The 18,714-nt window shown below is 34.2% G+C and overlaps 1 protein-coding gene across 1 annotated transcript in view; it reads left to right on the forward strand.

Moving 5' to 3' along the window:
* The window catches only part of MAP4K5 (mitogen-activated protein kinase kinase kinase kinase 5), a 111,465-nt gene that overhangs the window by 61,856 nt on the left and 30,895 nt on the right, over positions 1-18,714 (forward strand). The window contains exons 7-12 of the mRNA XM_012663748.1: positions 473-545; positions 4,334-4,465; positions 6,400-6,462; positions 8,304-8,385; positions 9,324-9,440; positions 15,045-15,123. Coding sequence (XP_012519202.1) covers positions 473-545; positions 4,334-4,465; positions 6,400-6,462; positions 8,304-8,385; positions 9,324-9,440; positions 15,045-15,123 — 546 coding nt within the window. The remainder of the gene's footprint in view (positions 1-472; positions 546-4,333; positions 4,466-6,399; positions 6,463-8,303; positions 8,386-9,323; positions 9,441-15,044; positions 15,124-18,714) is intronic.

Consider the following 18,714-nt stretch of genomic DNA (forward strand, 5'->3'; position numbering starts at 1 on the left):
GCTCTATATGTTCAGTCAGTCCTTTTTGTTCTATGTATAACAACAATTAAAAAGTTTATACATAGGAAAAAGACTTTTCCAAAAAATTGCATCCAAATGCTAACATTGTTGTGTTAGCATAAAAGAAATGCTAACATTGTTGTGTTAGGATAAAAGAAATCCAGGTGTGTGGTTTCCCATATGTTTTATATTTTGCTGTCTTTTTTCCAAATTAACTTCATTGTGCTTGAAATAAAAATATTTTTATTAACTTTTTTCTTAATAAAGCACATTTTCACTCCATTAAAGTTTCAATAAATTCTTTAAATGATCGTTATGAATTAAGCAAGAAGAGATTTAGGTATTCAATTTATGTACATTTTCCTAACATTAATATCTGAATTATTAATAATGCCATGCCTAAGGGTGAAACTTAAAAATACTGGTTGTTGCATTGAAAAGAACTAAAATTTTCTGTTTTTTTCCTCACCAGCTGACTTTGGTGTGGCTGCAAAAATAACAGCTACCATTGCAAAAAGGAAATCTTTCATTGGCACCCCTTATTGGTAAGACATTACCGTCATTGAATTCAGTGCATTTTCATTTCTTCATGGTTAGCAATCAACCTTGATACTTGGTAATACAAGTGATAATTGAAAGTTAGCATTCTTTCGTGGTCCTTGATACTATCTTACTTCTAATTGGGTTAGAGAACTTTGGTACTCATTTTCATCGTCCAGCTTTCCCTCCGTTGAAGTGCTAACAATTTTTACTGCCCCTGGGATCTTGTAATGAGAGGACTCATAGGTGTGAAATTTTCAAAAGACTTATGTTATCTCTTGTAATTTTCTTACCCTTTCTTCTGGTATTGCTTCTATTTTAGTCAGGACTAAAGGTTAGCTCCTTTAATATGCAATGTTGGATAATTTATTATTTGGAAAGCAATTTAAAGTAATTCTGTATCTCATACCTAGTGACAAAATAAATTGTATATGATAGGAAGTAATTAAATATAAAATTGAAACCATCAATAAATATCTGCTTTAAGAGTTGAGGAAGCCTTTCTGGGCATGAAAGCATAAAACTCTAAAGGGAAAGGTTGATAGATTTAACTACATGAAAATTTAAGATTTATATGTCTACCAGCTTAAACAAAATTAAAAGGCAAGTAAAAAGACCAGGAACTATTGGCTAGAAAATGCCAAACTAGGCTTAATATCTTTAATATGTAAGTTACTATATGTCAATAAAAAGCATATCTCATTAGAAGCAGGGAGTTATTAAAATAATACATATAAGATGTCATAAAATGTGAATAATATTTCCCTTGATGAACAAAAATGCAAATTAGTGACATTCTGTTCTATCAAATTGGAAAATATTTGGAAGCATGAGTAATACCCACTATTGCTAAATATTTGTCAGTGAAAGTGGAAACTGGTAGAACAATTTTGAAGCATAATTTGACAATAATATTTTTCAAAAATCTTATGTTCTTTAGTCTTAATAATTCCACTTAGTGGAATTATTTTATTTATAAGTAATAATTTATTAGGCGTAGAGGTTTATATATGAAGAGCTTTGTCGTGATATTTTAATAATGAAAAATTGAGGGAAAATAGTATGCAACAAAAATTAGTTAAGGAAATTATGTACATGTATTCACTTCATTGGAATCATATGCTACTACTAAAATTTATCTTGTTAAAAATGAATGTCAGCAGATAGGCTCATGATACACTGTTAATCATAAAAGCAAGATTAAAAGTAGCATATGCAATATAATCCCATTTTGTAAAAGGTGTGTGTGTTTGTGTAAGTAAAAATTTGGGTGAAAATATGTGAAACAGTGGCTCTCTTCAAGTGGAATCATGCTTAACTTGTTTTCTTTTCTTTCTTTGCTGCTTCTTTCCTTCTTTCCTTCCCTCCTTCTTTCCTTTCTCTCTTTTCTTTTCTTTCTTTCTCTTTCTTTTCTTCTTTCTCTTCCTTCCTTTCCTTTCCTTCCCTTTCCCTTTCCCTTTCTCTTTCCTTTTCCTTTTCCCTTTCTCCTTCCTTTCCTTCCTTCCTTCCTTCTTTTTCTTTTCTTTTCTCTTCTTTTCTCCTCTCCTCTTTCCCCTCTCCTCTCCTCTCCTCTCCTCTCCTCTTCTCTTCTCTTCTCTTTTCTTTCTCTTTTCTTTCTCTTTTTTTCTTCTTCTTTTCTTTTATCTCACTGTGTTGCCCAGGCTAGAATGCAGTGACAAGATCATAGCTCACTGCAGCCTCGAACTCTTGGGCTCAAATGATCTTTGTGCTTCAGCCTCCTGAATAGCTAGGACTACAGGAATGAACTATCATGCCAGGCTAATTTTTTATTTTTTTGTAGAGATGGGATCTCACTGTGTTGCCCAGGCTGGTCTTGAACTCTTGGGATCAAGTGATCCTCCTGTGTCAGCCTTCCAGAGTGCTGGGATTACAGGCATGAGCCACTGTGCCTGGCCCATATTTTTTTTATATATTCCAAATTCTCTTCAGTCAGCAATGTCACTTTTTATAACAGAAAAATGCCTCACTAAATATCATTTCAATAAAAGTTAAAATATAAATGAGTTAGATTACCTGTAGAATTTCCTTCATCTTGTGACTGTTTCCCTCCCTCAATCTCTGTCTGTGACTATCCTCCTTGTGAACACTCTTCTTTTGTCAAAATTCTTATTTTTTGTACCCTGACTATACCAGATGAAATACTATTTCTTTAGGTTTGTTTATTACCTTCCCAGAATACCCCTTTCCTGTGTTTATCTTAAATCCTGCCCATTCTTAAGAGTGGCTCACATTCTGCCTTTCTTCACCTGTAGCAGACTGATTGATCCGTTTCCCACTAAGCAGGAGGTGCAGTAATGTTGGTCAACTGGACGTTCCATTTAGCTACCACTAACTGATTTCAGTGGTCAGAGGATATGAAACCAATTTGTCGTCTCTGGGCTCTAGCTCAACCTCTTTCCTTTGGGAAACTTACCTTCAGTCATCTTGCTCCATGGTGGTCATTTTCTTCTCTTTACTCCTCTTCCTATAATTATGTATGTAACATTGCATATAGGATACATCTATGTGTTAGCATTTTTAGTATACATATCTTACATCCTTAACCACACATAAGAGACAGTGTGTTAATATAACTTTTTGAAACCTAAGTGTATATAACAGCAACTTGTGCCCTGTGGATATTCAATATATTGATACATATAAATTAATTTTAAATTAGTAAACATTAAAAAAATATATATTTCCCCAGAGCAGTATAATCTACACTTTATAACTTCTGATGCCATCATTATTATGCACTAGTGACTCCCAAATATATAACTCTAACTTAGCTGCTCAGTTTACCTTCAGTTTTCTACATATTCAACAATTCAGTAGAAGCTCTACTTCAATTTTCACAAGCATTTTATACTCGGCTCTATATGTTCAGTCAGTCCTTTTTGTTCTATTCCTTCTGCCACTGCCTTTGAGAAATCCTTTACAATTTTTCCCTTTATTTTTGGAATAGTCCTCTAACTCATCTGTCTGACTGGGTTTACCTCCTCTCACACTATCCTTCATGTTGCCATGAGTTTTAGATTAAGTTTGTCCTCGATGATTAAATCTTTCAGTGAGTCCCTGTCGTTTTCACTATAAAATCTAAACTTTCTCTCAAACCATCTGTTGTGAAGGACAATTGTTTTTCATTTCCTGTCCATTATGGACTTAGACTTTTGTAAAATAAGATAAAAATGAATTACCAAAAAATGATCATGCATTTTGACAAGAATAAAAGCTTATTCTTCATTGCTGTACTTACCACAGACTGGTAACGCGCAGTGTATGGCCCATATCGGTCTATACATGATCACACATTAAGTAGCAAGCACTGTCCTTTCACCTCTCCAGGTGTTTCATGTCCTCTCCCTACCTCCTGGATTTGTGCTTGTTTCCTCTGACTGAAATGTTCAGGCTCCCCACTCTTCTTTGCTCCCTACTAATTCATTAAGTATCACCTCCTTCGAGAATTTTCTTTAACGTTCGCAGGGTTTTAAGTGTTCTTTTTCTTTTCTGATACTATGTAACAAGATTCACAAAACAGAAACTAGAGTAAGGTAAGATTTTTCCTCAGAGCACTAGCATTCAGCTGAGGGATTTAAGATTCTTAAATGATCAATTTTAAAAGGATGTGTATATAATATTTATTTAAGTCTTTACTAGTAATTTTCTTCTTTCCTAGTAAACACCCCTCAGCCTCCTTCCCTCCAACAAGTCTAGTGATTATAACAAGAAGTAGCAGATTTCATATCATTTTTTTTTAAATAAAAATGTTATATTCATTGATTCCTTCTAGGATGGCCCCAGAAGTTGCAGCAGTGGAGAAAAATGGTGGCTACAACCAACTCTGTGATATCTGGGCAGTAGGAATAACAGCAATTGAACTTGGAGAACTTCAGCCACCTATGTTTGATCTTCATCCAATGAGGTGTTCTCATTATTTACAATTATACAGTTATTAATAAAGTATCTGGGGAAAGCAAAATACTGATAATTCAGATATTACACGCTGATTTTTAAGAATGAAAAATAGTAAAGGTATTGTAAAGGATTCAGGAGTAATCTCGACTAAAACCTGTCCTGTATTGCTACTCTTAAAGCAATATAGAATGGGTTATCTATACTGTTTGAAGCTTTGCCATAAAACAAATAATCATACTAGGAGATGATAGTTATCATTGTAAAAAAGTCTTTTTGAGCCTTTACATTCATTCTTCCATCATTTGATCTTGTTTCTTTTTTTTCCTATGTGGAGTTATACGTAAATGATAGAATGCAGATGAGATTTTTATAGTTACATTTGATTTTTTTTCTTTCTCCTTTGTCTAGATAATGAAGAAGTGCCTGTGTTGAGTATAGTTATCATTTACATTTTAGGATATATTGTCTTTCAGGAAAAAATTTGAGGCCTTTTGAAAAGTTTTTTGACATTTTGATGGAGAAGATAAATTGGGCTAAAATTTAAACTTTTAAAGTAAATGCTGTAAAGTTAAAAGGAAAATCCACAGTATTGGAAAAATGTTCTCCTAACATATAATTGACTACAGATTAATATATTACTATATAAGGGCTGGGAATGGTGGCTCACACCTGTAATCCTGGCATTTTGGATGGCCAAGGCAGAAGGATTGTTTGAGACCAGGAGTTCAAGACCAGCCTGCGCCACATGTCGAGACCCTATCTCCACAAAAAAATAGGAGAATTAGCTGGGCATGATGGCATAAGGAACTCATTCAAAGACTACAGGCCAAAAATAGATTAATGTTTATGAGCAAGTACCAGATACTAAAGAAACATGGAAAATTATTTGTCCTCATGACAACTAAAAAATATACAGGTTAAAAGATATCTACTTGTAGCTGGAATGCTGATAAGTATGGACCTTTAGGAAAGTAATTTGATGTTTGTTAAGTACAAAACAAATGTTACGGTGATTCCACTATTTAGGAAATAATCCAAGAAAAGAAAATGCTAAGAATTGTCCATACCAGATAGCAGTGGAAAAAATCTAAATACCCAGTAGTTGATGAATTGCTAAGCAAATTATTTAGCAGTTGAGGGCAGCTACTATGTATGTGTGAATGAAAGCAACATAGAAAATTGATTATTACTGAGAAAAGAATGCAGTATTATCTAATGTAATTATAATAATGTAACAATTGGTAAGCATTTAGATAATTTAGATAAAGACTAAAAAGAGCAGAAAATTTAAAATATCTTAAAATATTGGGAATATAGATTTTAGAACTTCCTTCTTCCATCCTCTATTCTTCTACCCCCATAGGAAAATGGGTCAAAGATGAATTCATGAACAAAATCATCTTATAGATTGACTCATGTGTAACAAGAGAATGTTGGAAATTATTGTCCAAAAAAGAAAATTGGTCAGGAAGTGGATATGATTTGCCTATATATCCAAAATAATTGTGGAGACCAGTCTTTGGTTAAACATACAATCTAATGTTAAAGTAACATATTATCTCTGTGTGTTACAGAATGATATACAATTATATAGACATGTGCTTAGGATATAATACTGGTTATATATGTAACAGTATGGTAATAAAACCCTTCTTTAACATTTAGTAGCTTTGCTTTGTGAATAAAGACTTGTTAGAAATTTAAAGTTCTTCTCTGTAGTCAGGAGAAATTTTTTATAGGCTATCTAAAATATAAAAAATTTCATTTCCACAACCCAAAGCAGTTTCGTCAGTACCTACATATGTGGTAGTTTAGTATCATTGTATCAGTTCATTACAGAATATTCATTTTGGTTGTTAGATGTAGTAATAAAAGTATTTTGGCATTGCTCTTTTTTTTTTTTTTTTTGGCATTGCTCTTTAACTGAAATTTTTATTTCAGGGCTCTCTTCTTAATGTCAAAAAGTAATTTTCAGCCTCCAAAACTAAAGGACAAAACAAAATGGTGAGTTAACTAATTCCATATAGTTTTATGGAATTTTATAGTCAAAAGGGGCACAGGTTGAGTTCTCTTATTTTATAGATGATGAAAGTGAAGCCCAGAGACATTAAGCAGTTTGCCCCAAGTATAAAGCTAATTTACTTGCAAAGCTATGGCAAAGACCTAGGCTTATTTTCTGGTATTTCTTTATAATCCAGTGTTCTCATAAAACTCAATCATGTTCTTAGGTTTTTGGCAGCTTGGGTAAGAGGTGTAGTGAGGAAAAAAAATTGAAATTAATGCATTAAGGTTTGGAAGAATCATCTGTTTTTGCACTGTATTATTTTATTGCCATTAATCACATATTGACTTTCATGGAAGGTGATATGAAAAGATTTCCTAGTTAACCGTGGCACTTAAAATCAATCTCTTAGTTTTCCTCTATCTTCCCTCCATAATCCTCAAAAAGTTTATTACTTATTTTCATCCTAATCTCTTCTTTCTCTTAAAAAGTAAAGCAGCTTACCTATCCTTATAGTCCATAAAGATATCATTGGTTGGATGATAATTAAAAATTATTTTTCTTGTAATATCTTCCCCATACATTTAATAAAAGAAATGATGAAAATAAAGGTTTCCAAGTTATTAAATTCTGGAATTTTTCATCTAGATTATGTGGATCTTTTGAAGGTCCATGAGCCCCCAAAATTCTGTATGTTAGTCCATTTTTCTGGGGAGACAGTCCATAGCTTATTTCAGATTCTAAGAGGCCCCTCCCCAAACAAGTTCTAAACCACTGTTTCATGTTTCAGTAGCCTGTTTGTGTATAGTTTTGTTTAGGAGCCAGGCCATTCTGGGAATGATACCAGGAATAAAAGGCAAATCACACTGTGGAAATAAAGGAATTTATAGCCTACTGCTAGGTATATTCTTTTGTATTAACACCGGTTTCTTCCTATTCCCTGTTGCCCTAAGTTCATAGATATCTGGAACTGAAGGGCTTTATGGCCTGAATATTCCATTCAGGAATGAATAACTGTTAGCTATAAGTGCTAAATTCACAGATTCCAGAGCAGTCATTACCATTGGAGAACCTTTGCTAGTCTTCACATACTGTCTGACTCCATGTTATCTCTGTCACTAGCCATCAAATATGATACATTGGTTTGATTTCTCTGTAGAGAACTGCTGTGTGGTTATTGTCATTGCTAATCACCAAGGTTATTCTGTGTCTTTAGTTCTCGTCTAATCTCTCCTATAGTGAAACATTGTGGTGGAAATACCCCTTTTTGTCATTAATAATCAAAGCACGATACCTTTAATTTATGTCTTCTCGTTTTCCCAGTTTCATCAATGCAGGTGGTAAGAAAACCCTTCCGGTTGCTAAAATTGCTCTCTCTTCTTTGCCCTCTTTCCCTAGGAAATTCAGTAGCCTTTTTAGGATTTAAATAGTCTCTCATATTATCCACCTTACTTCGTGCCATCCAACTCTTGGTATAGTGCAACATTTACATACTATGTAAATTATGCAATGAGACTCCTAAGTAGTACTTAGAAAAGAAGATCATAAATAATATAAGTGACACAGCCTATCCATGTCTAGTTTTTGTTATAATTTTTAGAGGTTGTATATTACTACATTATTACCTAATTGCATTTTACTTAAGAGAAACAACTGACACAGATGTTTCCAAGGAATATACTATACGCTCGTTTTCAGTGTTTGCTTTATGTAGAACTCTAAGAGACCTAAGAAAAGGTGACGTGTTTCAGACTGTCTAACTGCTGGTAAATTAATTTTATTTAATAACACCAAAAACTTACATTGGTGAAATATTTTTGTGCATGTCTCTTTTAATTTAAAGGTCATCAACATTCCATAATTTTGTCAAAATAGCACTAACCAAAAACCCAAAAAAAAGACCAACTGCTGAAAGACTTCTGACTGTAAGTCATTGAAATTACAGAACAATTTCCTGTAGTCATACAGTAATTAGATATATCACCGAAACAAAAGTATTTAAGTTTTTAATATAAAAATATTAGTGATCTCTTATAGCAGGGGTCAGCAAACTTTTTGTAAGGGATCAGATAGTAAATATTTTAGACTCTGTGGGTTATACAGTATCTATCACAACTACTAAGTTCTACCATTGTAGCCAAAAGCAGTCATAGACAATATACACATATGAGTAGAGTTTTAATACCCAATAAAACTTTATTACAAAAAGAGGTAGTGCATCAGATTTTGCCCATGCGTTGTAGTTTGCTGACCCCTGTCTTAGAGAAAACTCTTAAAAACGTTGCTGTCATCTAAAATTAATTGCTTTTCTTAGCTTATGTAAATTTATAGAATGCTCTGTGTGTATTTGTGTATAAAATACTTTTATATTAGAAAAAGTCAATGATTACAACAACCTAGGAAAGCTTTATTTAAATGCCAATATTTAATTATATGTGTTTTTGCATATTAGCATGTTTACTATATTAAATGTGTGCAAATGTAGAATATGCATTCTTTTTTCTTATTGTGTTTATGAACCATACCACAGTATTCATTTGCATATCAGTATGACATCAGTAATGAATGTCATTGGTATAGCCTAAGTTGTAGTTTTAAACTTAATATAGATTAGATGACTTTAGATAGAAAAATTATTCATGTTCTAAATTTATCCCACAAAAGCTCTTTAGTTTTATAATACATAATTATAGATTCTCTGATTAATATTTTTACTAATACATGCTCAATTTATTTATATTAATAGGCTCCCATATGCTTGTCTCTACTAGTTACTGAATGAAAAGGTAGAAATAACATTTGCTATAAACCATAGATGTAGAGATATACTCATGAACTTTCATTTTGTTTTCTTTTTATGTAGCATACTTTTGTTGGGCAGCCAGGCCTCTCTAGGGCCCTAGCTGTTGAACTGTTGGACAAAGTGAACAATCCAGACAACCATGCACATTACACTGAAGGAGATGACGATGACTTTGAGGTAAGGAAGTGTTTGCAGTCTCATGTTTGAAAACAAATGGTCTGTATGGCCTTAGAGTTTGTTTTCTGATTCACTCTTTAAATTTATTTAGAACAGGTTTAGCTGCAGAGATTAATTATGTAAAGTACAGTGCATATAATCACCAGTTGATACTTTTTTTTATTGTGGTGTAATATACATAATATAACCAGTTGATACGTCTCTTAATCCTAGTTTTCTCCAGAACTAGGATTAGTTCTTCTTAACACTGTCTCTTTTTATTTTCTTAGTTTGGTTTGCCTGAAGTTTTTAAGATGTAGCTGAGATTAAAATCAGGTGCCCGCATCCCAAAATCCAGAAATGCTTTCTCTTTTGGTGATTTCCCTTCTCCTTAGACTTCAGCTTCTGTAATGAGAGTTTGATCTTTCTACAGGATATACATCATATAAAGGACATACTTGTCCAAGAAAAGAAAGGTTTTAAAAACATTGCTTTAAACTAAAAGAACAAAAGTTTAGCCACAGCACACATGCACATTATTTTTCAGAAAAGAGACTCTTTAGAAATCCAGTTGGTTATGTTTATAGTTTCTCTATTATGCAGATCATCAACAACACAAATAAAGAATTAAGTTAAAGTGCCCATTGGAAAATTTTGTCCTTTCTAATACTTTTTCAAAACTATTATTTCTTACATAATTTACATAAAGGGCTATCATAACTATGCTTGCCTTCTCTGAAAATATTATAGAATTATCTCAAATGTATTATCTATATAACAACACAACTTGTTATCAGGAAATCAGAAATGAGGGACTTCCTGCTCATCAGCAGTTACCTATTTATGCCTATATATAAAACACAGCTGCATTTTTTCACAAATGTCTTTCTCTCTTTGTGTCTCTTCCTCTCCTATTATGATTACTTCTGTGTTTTTCTGAACTTGTCTCTTCATTTCTCTCTGGCCTTTATTTCCTTTTGTATCTCTACCTTCACTACTAGCAAGACTATAGAACTAATATTTATGTGTTGTTGGTCATTATTTATTAAAGGGAATTTTCTATTTCATGTTCTTGAGCTTTAAATTTTCCCTTGTAAGCATCATACTACTAACACTTACTGGATGCTCATTGTGTGCCAAGTATTAAGCCAGATAATTTCCATGTTAACTCATCTAATAAGCAAAATAGTCTTTTGTAGTAGGTACTATTAATATCCCTGTTTTACAAACGAGGAAATGAGAGACAAAAAAAAACGGAAGTAATTTACCAAAGATTTTATGGCTAATAAGTAGTGGAATCAGGATTTAGATCCAGTCAAACTCCAGAGCCTACTTTCTTGTCAATGCACCATCATTTCTATGTATGTATTAATAAAAATAGTCATTGGACAAACTTTAAACACTAATCTTTGTTTCCCCATTGCCTAGTATATAGCATAATCCAATTATATAGTAAGTACCCAATGAATATTTTATTCAACATTAACTGAACTGTAATTGAAAATATTAAATAAATCTGCTGCACATAGATTTTTTTCTACTTGAACCATTATTTGCAGACTTGGGACTAATAAATAAGACCTTTAGTCCCTTAAAGATTAAAAATTATTAAAATTATCATAGCATAAATGTAGAATTGGCTATTACTTGGTTTCCCAATTAGTCTTTCATTGGTTATATAGATAACCAAACCCTTCTTTTATTTCCCATATCATTTTGCTGGGATTCCCAAATCCACTCTTTCTGAATTCTCTATTTCTGTTTAACGATACCACCAACCTTTCAGTCCTTGAAATGTAAAACCTTGTCCAGGCAGTTGAGGTCCCAGCAGTGTATGAGACTAACACTGTCCTTGCTGTCATAGACCTCATGATACGGTCTCAAAGGAAATTCAGAAACACCAACAAATAATTCAGAAGTGTAATAACTGTTATGGAATGAGAAATATAAGGTACAATGGAGGCATATTATAGAGACAGGAGAGACTCACTGTAGAAGTGATATTTAAGCTGAAAACCTAAGGATAAATTGGTATAAGAAGAGAGCAAACATAAGTGGTCTGAGGAGAGGAAATAATAGCATGTTTGAAAGCCTGGTGATAAGAAAGAAGGCAGAGTATGTAAGGAACTAAAGAAAAGTCAGTCTGGCTAGAGCAGAAAACAAAGGAAGTGGTGGAAGATGAGATTACAAAGCTAGACATTGGCTATCTCAAACTATGTTAAAATTTTTGGCTTTTGCCTAAGGGCAGTAGGTAACCATTAAAGGGTAAGGCAGTGACATAATCAGGTATGTGTTTTTAAAACATCTCAAATGACTTCAGAATTGTGATTCCATTAAAGAAAACCTGTTAAAAGATTACTGATGTTATCCAGGATAGAAATGATAGTAATTTAAACTAGGGTGGTAGTGCAAGGATGCAGAAAAATAGATTAATTCAAAAATTATATGAGGGAGTTCGTGATTGGTTAAAGACATAAAGGTGAGGGATAAGAAAAGAATTACTACCAGATTTTTACTTGAGCAGCTGGGTGCATATCACCATTTACTGAGATGGGAGCACTAGAATAAAATCAGGTTTGGAAAGAAAGGTGAGTTCAGTTTTATACTGAGCAAGATGTTTCACAGGACTGACAAATGGAGGTGTAGTAAGGAGCTAGATATTTGGTTGTATTAATAGCATGCGGAGAAAAGTCTGGACTAGAAATACAGATTTGAGAGTCATTGGATATAGACGTAGTTGATGCCTTAAGGAGTAAATGTGATCATCCAAGGGAGGCACGTGGAATGAGAAGAGAGCCCAGGACAGAACTGAGATTTCTCCCAAAATTTAAGGATCAAGTAGGCAAAGAAGAACTAACAAAGAAGATTGATAAGGACATTGAAAGGAAGGAAGGAGAGTTTCAGTGAGAATACTGCCTAAAAGTTAAGTTAGTCTTTGGCTTTAGGTAGTAATGTTTGGGGACTTTAGCAAGGATTATTTTCAAATAGTGGAGGAGGAGCTAGATGGAGTGGTTTGAAAGATAAGTATTTCATGTACGAAATTTAGTTGCGAAAGGAGGGGTTAAGATAGAGCAGTAGCTGGAGGAGAATGAGTTGGAGAGGGATTTATTTATTTATTTACTGGTTTTTCTTGGGGGAGGGGGTGTTGAACAGGATTAAATGCTTATGAAAACAATCCAGTAAATAGAAATAGAAGAGTCAAGAGAAGCAAAGTCGATAGGCAGTTCATGAGAAGGAAGGGAGAAGCTGGGATCTAGAATATGAAGGATTTGATTTTAGATAAAGTAACACTTTACTCGTATTAGAGAGGAGGATGGTTGATAGTGTAGCTAGTAATTTATATTTTCTCTGTGAAGTGAGTGGCAAGGTCATCTCCTAAAAGCGTGAAGGAAAATGGATAGATTCGAAGAGCATAGAGAAGGTGTGAAATAGTAATTGAGGAAAATGGATGGGTTAAATGACTAAAGCAAAGTTGAGGGCTCAGCTGAGGTGAATTTCCGGTGTGTTCTGCTTTGTAATTTTCCTCTAGCAGTGATTGATACTCCAGATGTAAACATATAGGTAACTAGTTGAGTTTATCTGGGGTTGGCATTTTGCCATGAAAGACATTGGGGGTTGGGCACAGTGCTTCATACCTGTAATCCCAGCACTTTGGGAGGGTGAGGCAGGAGAATGACTTGAGGCCAAGAGTTCAACATCAGCCTGAGCAACATAATGAGAACCTGTCTCTATACAAAAAATAAAAAAAATTAGCCGGGTGTGGTGGCACACACCTGTAGTCCTAGCTAGGCGGGAGGGTTGCTTGAGTCCAGGAGTTGCAGGCTGCAGTAAGCTACGACTGTGCCACTGCACTCCAGCCCGGGTAACAGATCAAGACCCTATCTCAAAAAAAAAAAAAAAAAAGGCCGGGCACGGTGGCTCACACCTGTAATCCTAGTACTCTGGGAGGCCAAGGGGGGTGGATCGCTCAAGGTCAGGAGTTCGAGACTAGCCTGAGCAAGAGCGAGACCCTGTCTCTGTTAAAAATAGAAAGAAATTAGCTGGACAACTAAATATATATATATATATACACACACACAGAAAAAATTAGCCGGGCATGGTGGTGCATGCCTGTAGTCCCAGCTACTCGGGAGGCTGAGGCAGAAGGATTGCTTGAGCCCAGGAGTTTGAGGTTGCTGTGAGCTAGGCTGACGCCACGGCACTCCAGCCCGGGTAACACAGACTCTGTCTCAAAAAAAAAAAAGACAGTGGAGCAAAGGGAATTTAGGATACTGGCAATAGATCGCGTGGAATTATGGACTACAGATATAAACTGCATAGGGAGAAAAGTAAAGATACGAGAGATGCTGATGGAAAGTGAGACAGTAATGGATCAGTGGACTTGATACTCCAGTAGGAACATTAAACGAGTATAATGGGAGAAAGTGAGAGAGTAAGCCCAAAGGATCAGAGATTTGGAGTATGGTGTGAATTCATGTATCAGAGCTGATGACAGGTCCAAGGTATGCTCTTAGGAGTAGAGAGTGCACTGAAGTATGTAAGAATGTCTTTAGAGGTGAAGTCAGAAAACTGAAGTCCAGAACAGTGGATCCTCATGGGCTTTCGAAGTCCCTTGGTATGATGATGGGTCTAGAAGTACAGAAAAAAACACATGAGCCACTTTGAGAGCCATCAGTGAATGATAGTGGGTCATCAGAAACTTGGTAGATGGGGGTTGAACTGAAGGCCTAATAACTTCAAAGGAGCAGAAGCTCATACAGGAGAGTGGAAGCAGTATGCTTCTCACTTGGCTTACTACAGTATTCTTACTCAGTCTCCCTGTATCCAATATTTCTCCCCTCCATACTCTCTTATGTACTTATCAGATTTTATTTTAAGCATGTGAAGTAAAACAGCATCAGATTACCCTTAAAGCTAACTCTGGTGATGCCACTCCCTTGGTCTAAAATCTCCAAAAACATTCCTTTTGCCAAGAAAATTGAGAGCCCTAGCCGGACACTTAGAGCCTTTGATGATCTGGCTCACCCCGTGTCTGTCTTTCTGGCTTCTTCATCTTGTCACCTAATCTTCACTGTAGACAAATAATAACCAATCCCCCCCTGTTATAAACACTCCACAATTTCCTGTTCTTTCTTTCATCACTGTCCAGAATTCGTTTCACACATTGCTGCATGTCTGATAATGCCTACTTGCACTTCAGTCTTCAAATGAGATTACAGCTTTCATGAAGAACTTCTGTACTCCTTCAAGTCAAAGTCATTTCACCCTCCTCTATCTAAGCTTTAAAGTAATCCACTTATCTTCTTAATGAATGGCACTTATAATTTTTTAATCTTTTAAGTATTTGTGTCTTCCTAGACTATATGCTCTTTGAGGACAACATTCGTCTCTTTCTTTGAATCCCTTCAATATTTTACACAGCATAAATATGGAACAAGTGAATAAACTTTTAAAGTATTTTAGTGTTCGTTGTATTTGTTTTATGTTTATCCTATAATTTACTTTATTAGTAGATAATATTTATTAATAAATGGTCATTTAATTAAAAAGAGAAAGTTTGACCTTTTTGTTTTAACTTTATTGTTGAAATTTTTAAAATTATGTGTATTATGCTTATATCCACAGCCCCATGCAATCATTCGTCATACCATTAGATCTACAAACAGGAATGCCAGAGCTGAACGGACAGCTTCAGAAATAAATTGTATGTGTCTGGTATATATTTTCCATTGGTGGTTTTGGAGGGTTGATCTGTGTGTTCTTGTATTTTTTTGTGGAATAATAAAATCTCAGATTAATTAAGGCTGCATACTTTAGCATATCAGAATGCTTCTAAAATAGGGATTACTCTTCTGGTTTTGATGAAATTCCCTTGATTTGTAATTTTTGAATAGTTTATATTTTCTAATTATGGAAATAATCATGCCCATTGCTGAAAATTTGCAAGAAGAAAAATATAGAATATTGACATTGCATGTAATCACATCACCCAGAGCCAATCATAGATAATATTTTGCTGAATTTCTTTTATGTTTTTCTGTACTTATTTTTATGTGGCTGAATTTTTGCTATACATAAAATTTCACTTAATAATAGAAGTATTTTCCATATATTAGTGTAGACTTTGTAACTATTGTTTAATGGTTGCATTCTATTGCATTAGTTGATATATTATAGTTAGCCAGTTTCTCCTTATTGAACATTTGGGTTGATTTCAGTTTTTTTGGTCAGATTAACACTAAGATGAATCTTTTCTAAAACAAATATTTAAAAGATGAGATTTATTTATTTATTTATTTATTTTTGAGACAGAGTCTCACTGTGTTGCCTGGGCTAGAGTGCCATTGGCATCAGCCTAGCTCACAGCAACCTCAAACTCCTGGGCTCAAGCGATCCTCCTGCCTCAGCCTCCCGAGTAGCTGGGACTACAGGCATGCGCCACCATGCCCGGCTAATTTTTTCTATATATTTTTAGTTGTCCAATTAATTTCTTTCTAATTTTAGTAGAGACGGGGTCTCGCTCTTGCTCAGGCTGGTCTCGAACTCCTGAGCTCAAACAATCCGCCCACCTCGGCCTCCCAGAGAGCTAGGATTACAGGCGTGAGCCACTGCACCTGGCCGAGATTTATTTTTTTAATTTGATAAATTAATCATTGACAAATGAAAATTTTTATCAGTACTATTTGTCACTTTAGTCATATTAATTTAGAACAAGTTTGTAAAGAAGTTTTAGGTTTGGGTTTGTTGACTTAAGTGCATACTTGTTCCAAGAGATTTAAAGTACTTTACAGTAAAATAAGATATAGGACTAACAAAATACAAATAAAATTGTAAACCATAATAGGGGAAAATAATTCATTGAATATTTGGGCTGACTAGAATTATTGCAGATGAGCATTTTGTTTAAGTCTGAGTTTTCTTGAACTCAAATATCTCTAGCTTTAGAAATCTAAGTCACTGAAGAGTTAGAATGTCTTTCCCATATCAGTTGTTTATCAGGCTTTTTCGTGATTAAGGCAATAATTAAAAATTTAATGTCTTTGTTAGTTCCAGAATGACAATATCTTCTTATGCTGTTATCTCCTTGTGCAATCTGAAGTGAACTCTAAGGGCCTCAAATACCAGACAGAAAAGTGGCAAAGTTGATATTCTGTGATAAAGCTATAATCTTTATTTTATGCAGCTGTGTAGTATTCCATTAATGTAGCCTGATTTAGCCTTTCTTATATAGTTTTTGGATTTTATGTCATATTTAGGAAGGCTTTCTTGATTCCAAAGTCACAAAAGAATTTTCCTATTTTTTCTTGTATTTTTACAGTTTCATTTTTAAAATATTTAAATCTTTGGTATTAAAGTATTTGGTGGAAAGTATGAGGTATGGATTCAACTTTAGTTTCTTTCTAGATGATTACTCATTTGTCTCAATGCTATTAATTAAAAACTTAATCTTTCTACTTATGGATTTGATATGCCATCTTTATACTAAATTCCCATACATATTTTAGGACTCTCTCTGGAAATTCTATTCTGTTACAGTAATATGTCTACTCATGTGCTAGTAGCATACTTTTAATTATTATATCTTTACAATATTGTTAAAATCTTCTGGACTAATTCTCCTCCTACTCCCTACTCCTCCCAACACACATACATATATACCTTGTTGCTGTTCTTTTTTACTATTATATTTGGTTATTGTATTTTCCCTAAATAAACTTAAGAATCAGCTTATGTGGTTAAAATTTCTCAGTGTTTTTACTGAGATCTCATTAAATTTATATATTACCTTTGGGAGAGTTGACATCTTTATGATACTCAATCTTCTTAACCAAAATAGGCTTTTTTAGACATAAATTCAAGATTTAGTTCTTTCATGAGTACCCAGAGTACTAACATCCTCACGAGTGAGCTCTGTGTACTTCAAGTACCAGATAGAAGTAGTAGAGTAGAGTAGAAGGTCCTTTTATTGATGAATTTGCTTTAAATTTTCACCAGTTTCTTTTGTGTCTATTAGGAGTATTTTACAGCTTTGCTTTTGTTTGTTTTAGATTTTATACAGACCTAGTCAGTTCTATTGTTTTTTGTTTCTGTTTTTTTAAATTGATGTGATAACTTATGTATAGTAAAATACTCAAATCTTAAGTATCCTGCAGTAGCAGAATGAATTTTTAAATATGTGTACACTTAAGTAATTAGCACCCAGCTGAAAACAGAGCATTATCTGAATCTCAGAAGGCTCCCTCGTGCTCCGTCACAATTAGTAGCCTTTCCATCCTATACTCCCCTGCCCTCCCTCTACCCAGGCTAATCACTGTTCTTATCTCTTTCACATAAACTGTTTTTTTTTTTTTTAATCTGATCTTGACCTTCAGGCAAATGGTATCATACAATACGCATCCTTTTGTGCCTGGTTTCTGTTGCTCAACATTATGTCTGTGAGAGTCATTCATGTCATGTGTAGTAATAGTTCACTGTTTTCACTGTACTGTAATACTCCACTGTATGATTATACATTGATGAGCATTTGATTTGTTTTTAGTTTTTGGCTAGTATGACTACTGTAAACATTCTTACTATGTATTTTTATCAGACATAAATAATTATCAACCTGGCCCAATCAGTCTAAGACCACCAGGGACAAATGTGTAGTCCAGCAAAGTCAGGTTTATTAACTCTTTGCAATGAAGGAGAGAATACATACCAGAGCATCTCATCAAACAAAGGAAAAGAAGAGGTATAGGATTTTGGAAAGAGTGGAGTTCACGTGAAATTTAAGTGATGGCTTAAAGCAAAGTAGGGATATGTATGGAAGGGTAAACATCAGGTCTATGCTGTAAAAGTAGACCCGGGAGTATGTTTCTTAGGAAACTTCAAGTGTTGTGTTCAGAAACACCTTTATTCATCTTTGTTGGGAACTGAGTCTACTTCTCTGTGTCAGCAACTTATATCATCCAGGCAAGAATAGGATGATTCATTCTAATGGATATGATTTCATACAGCAAAGTTTCTGGTAGTCTATGATTTTAGAGAGTGAGGTTTCTCAGTGAGAAGTAATATAACTTAGAGAGAGGGTCATTATATGAAACTTAATGCATTTGCAAAACATTAAGAAGAAACATTGTTTCTTATTAACTTTGCATTTGGATTTTTTTGTCTGTCCTCCCAGCCTGGTGAATGACAAGGCAGATTTCTTTACTTTCTCAGTCTGATCCAGGTATCGGTGTATTAACTAAATTACCTAATTTAAAAAATTTATTTGTCATCTGAAAAGCCAATTAGTGGATGAGTCCAATTA

The sequence above is a fragment of the Propithecus coquereli genome, unplaced genomic scaffold (genome assembly GCF_000956105.1).
Source record: "Propithecus coquereli isolate 6110/MARCELLA unplaced genomic scaffold, Pcoq_1.0 Scaffold83, whole genome shotgun sequence".
Lineage (NCBI taxonomy): Eukaryota > Metazoa > Chordata > Mammalia > Primates > Indriidae > Propithecus > Propithecus coquereli.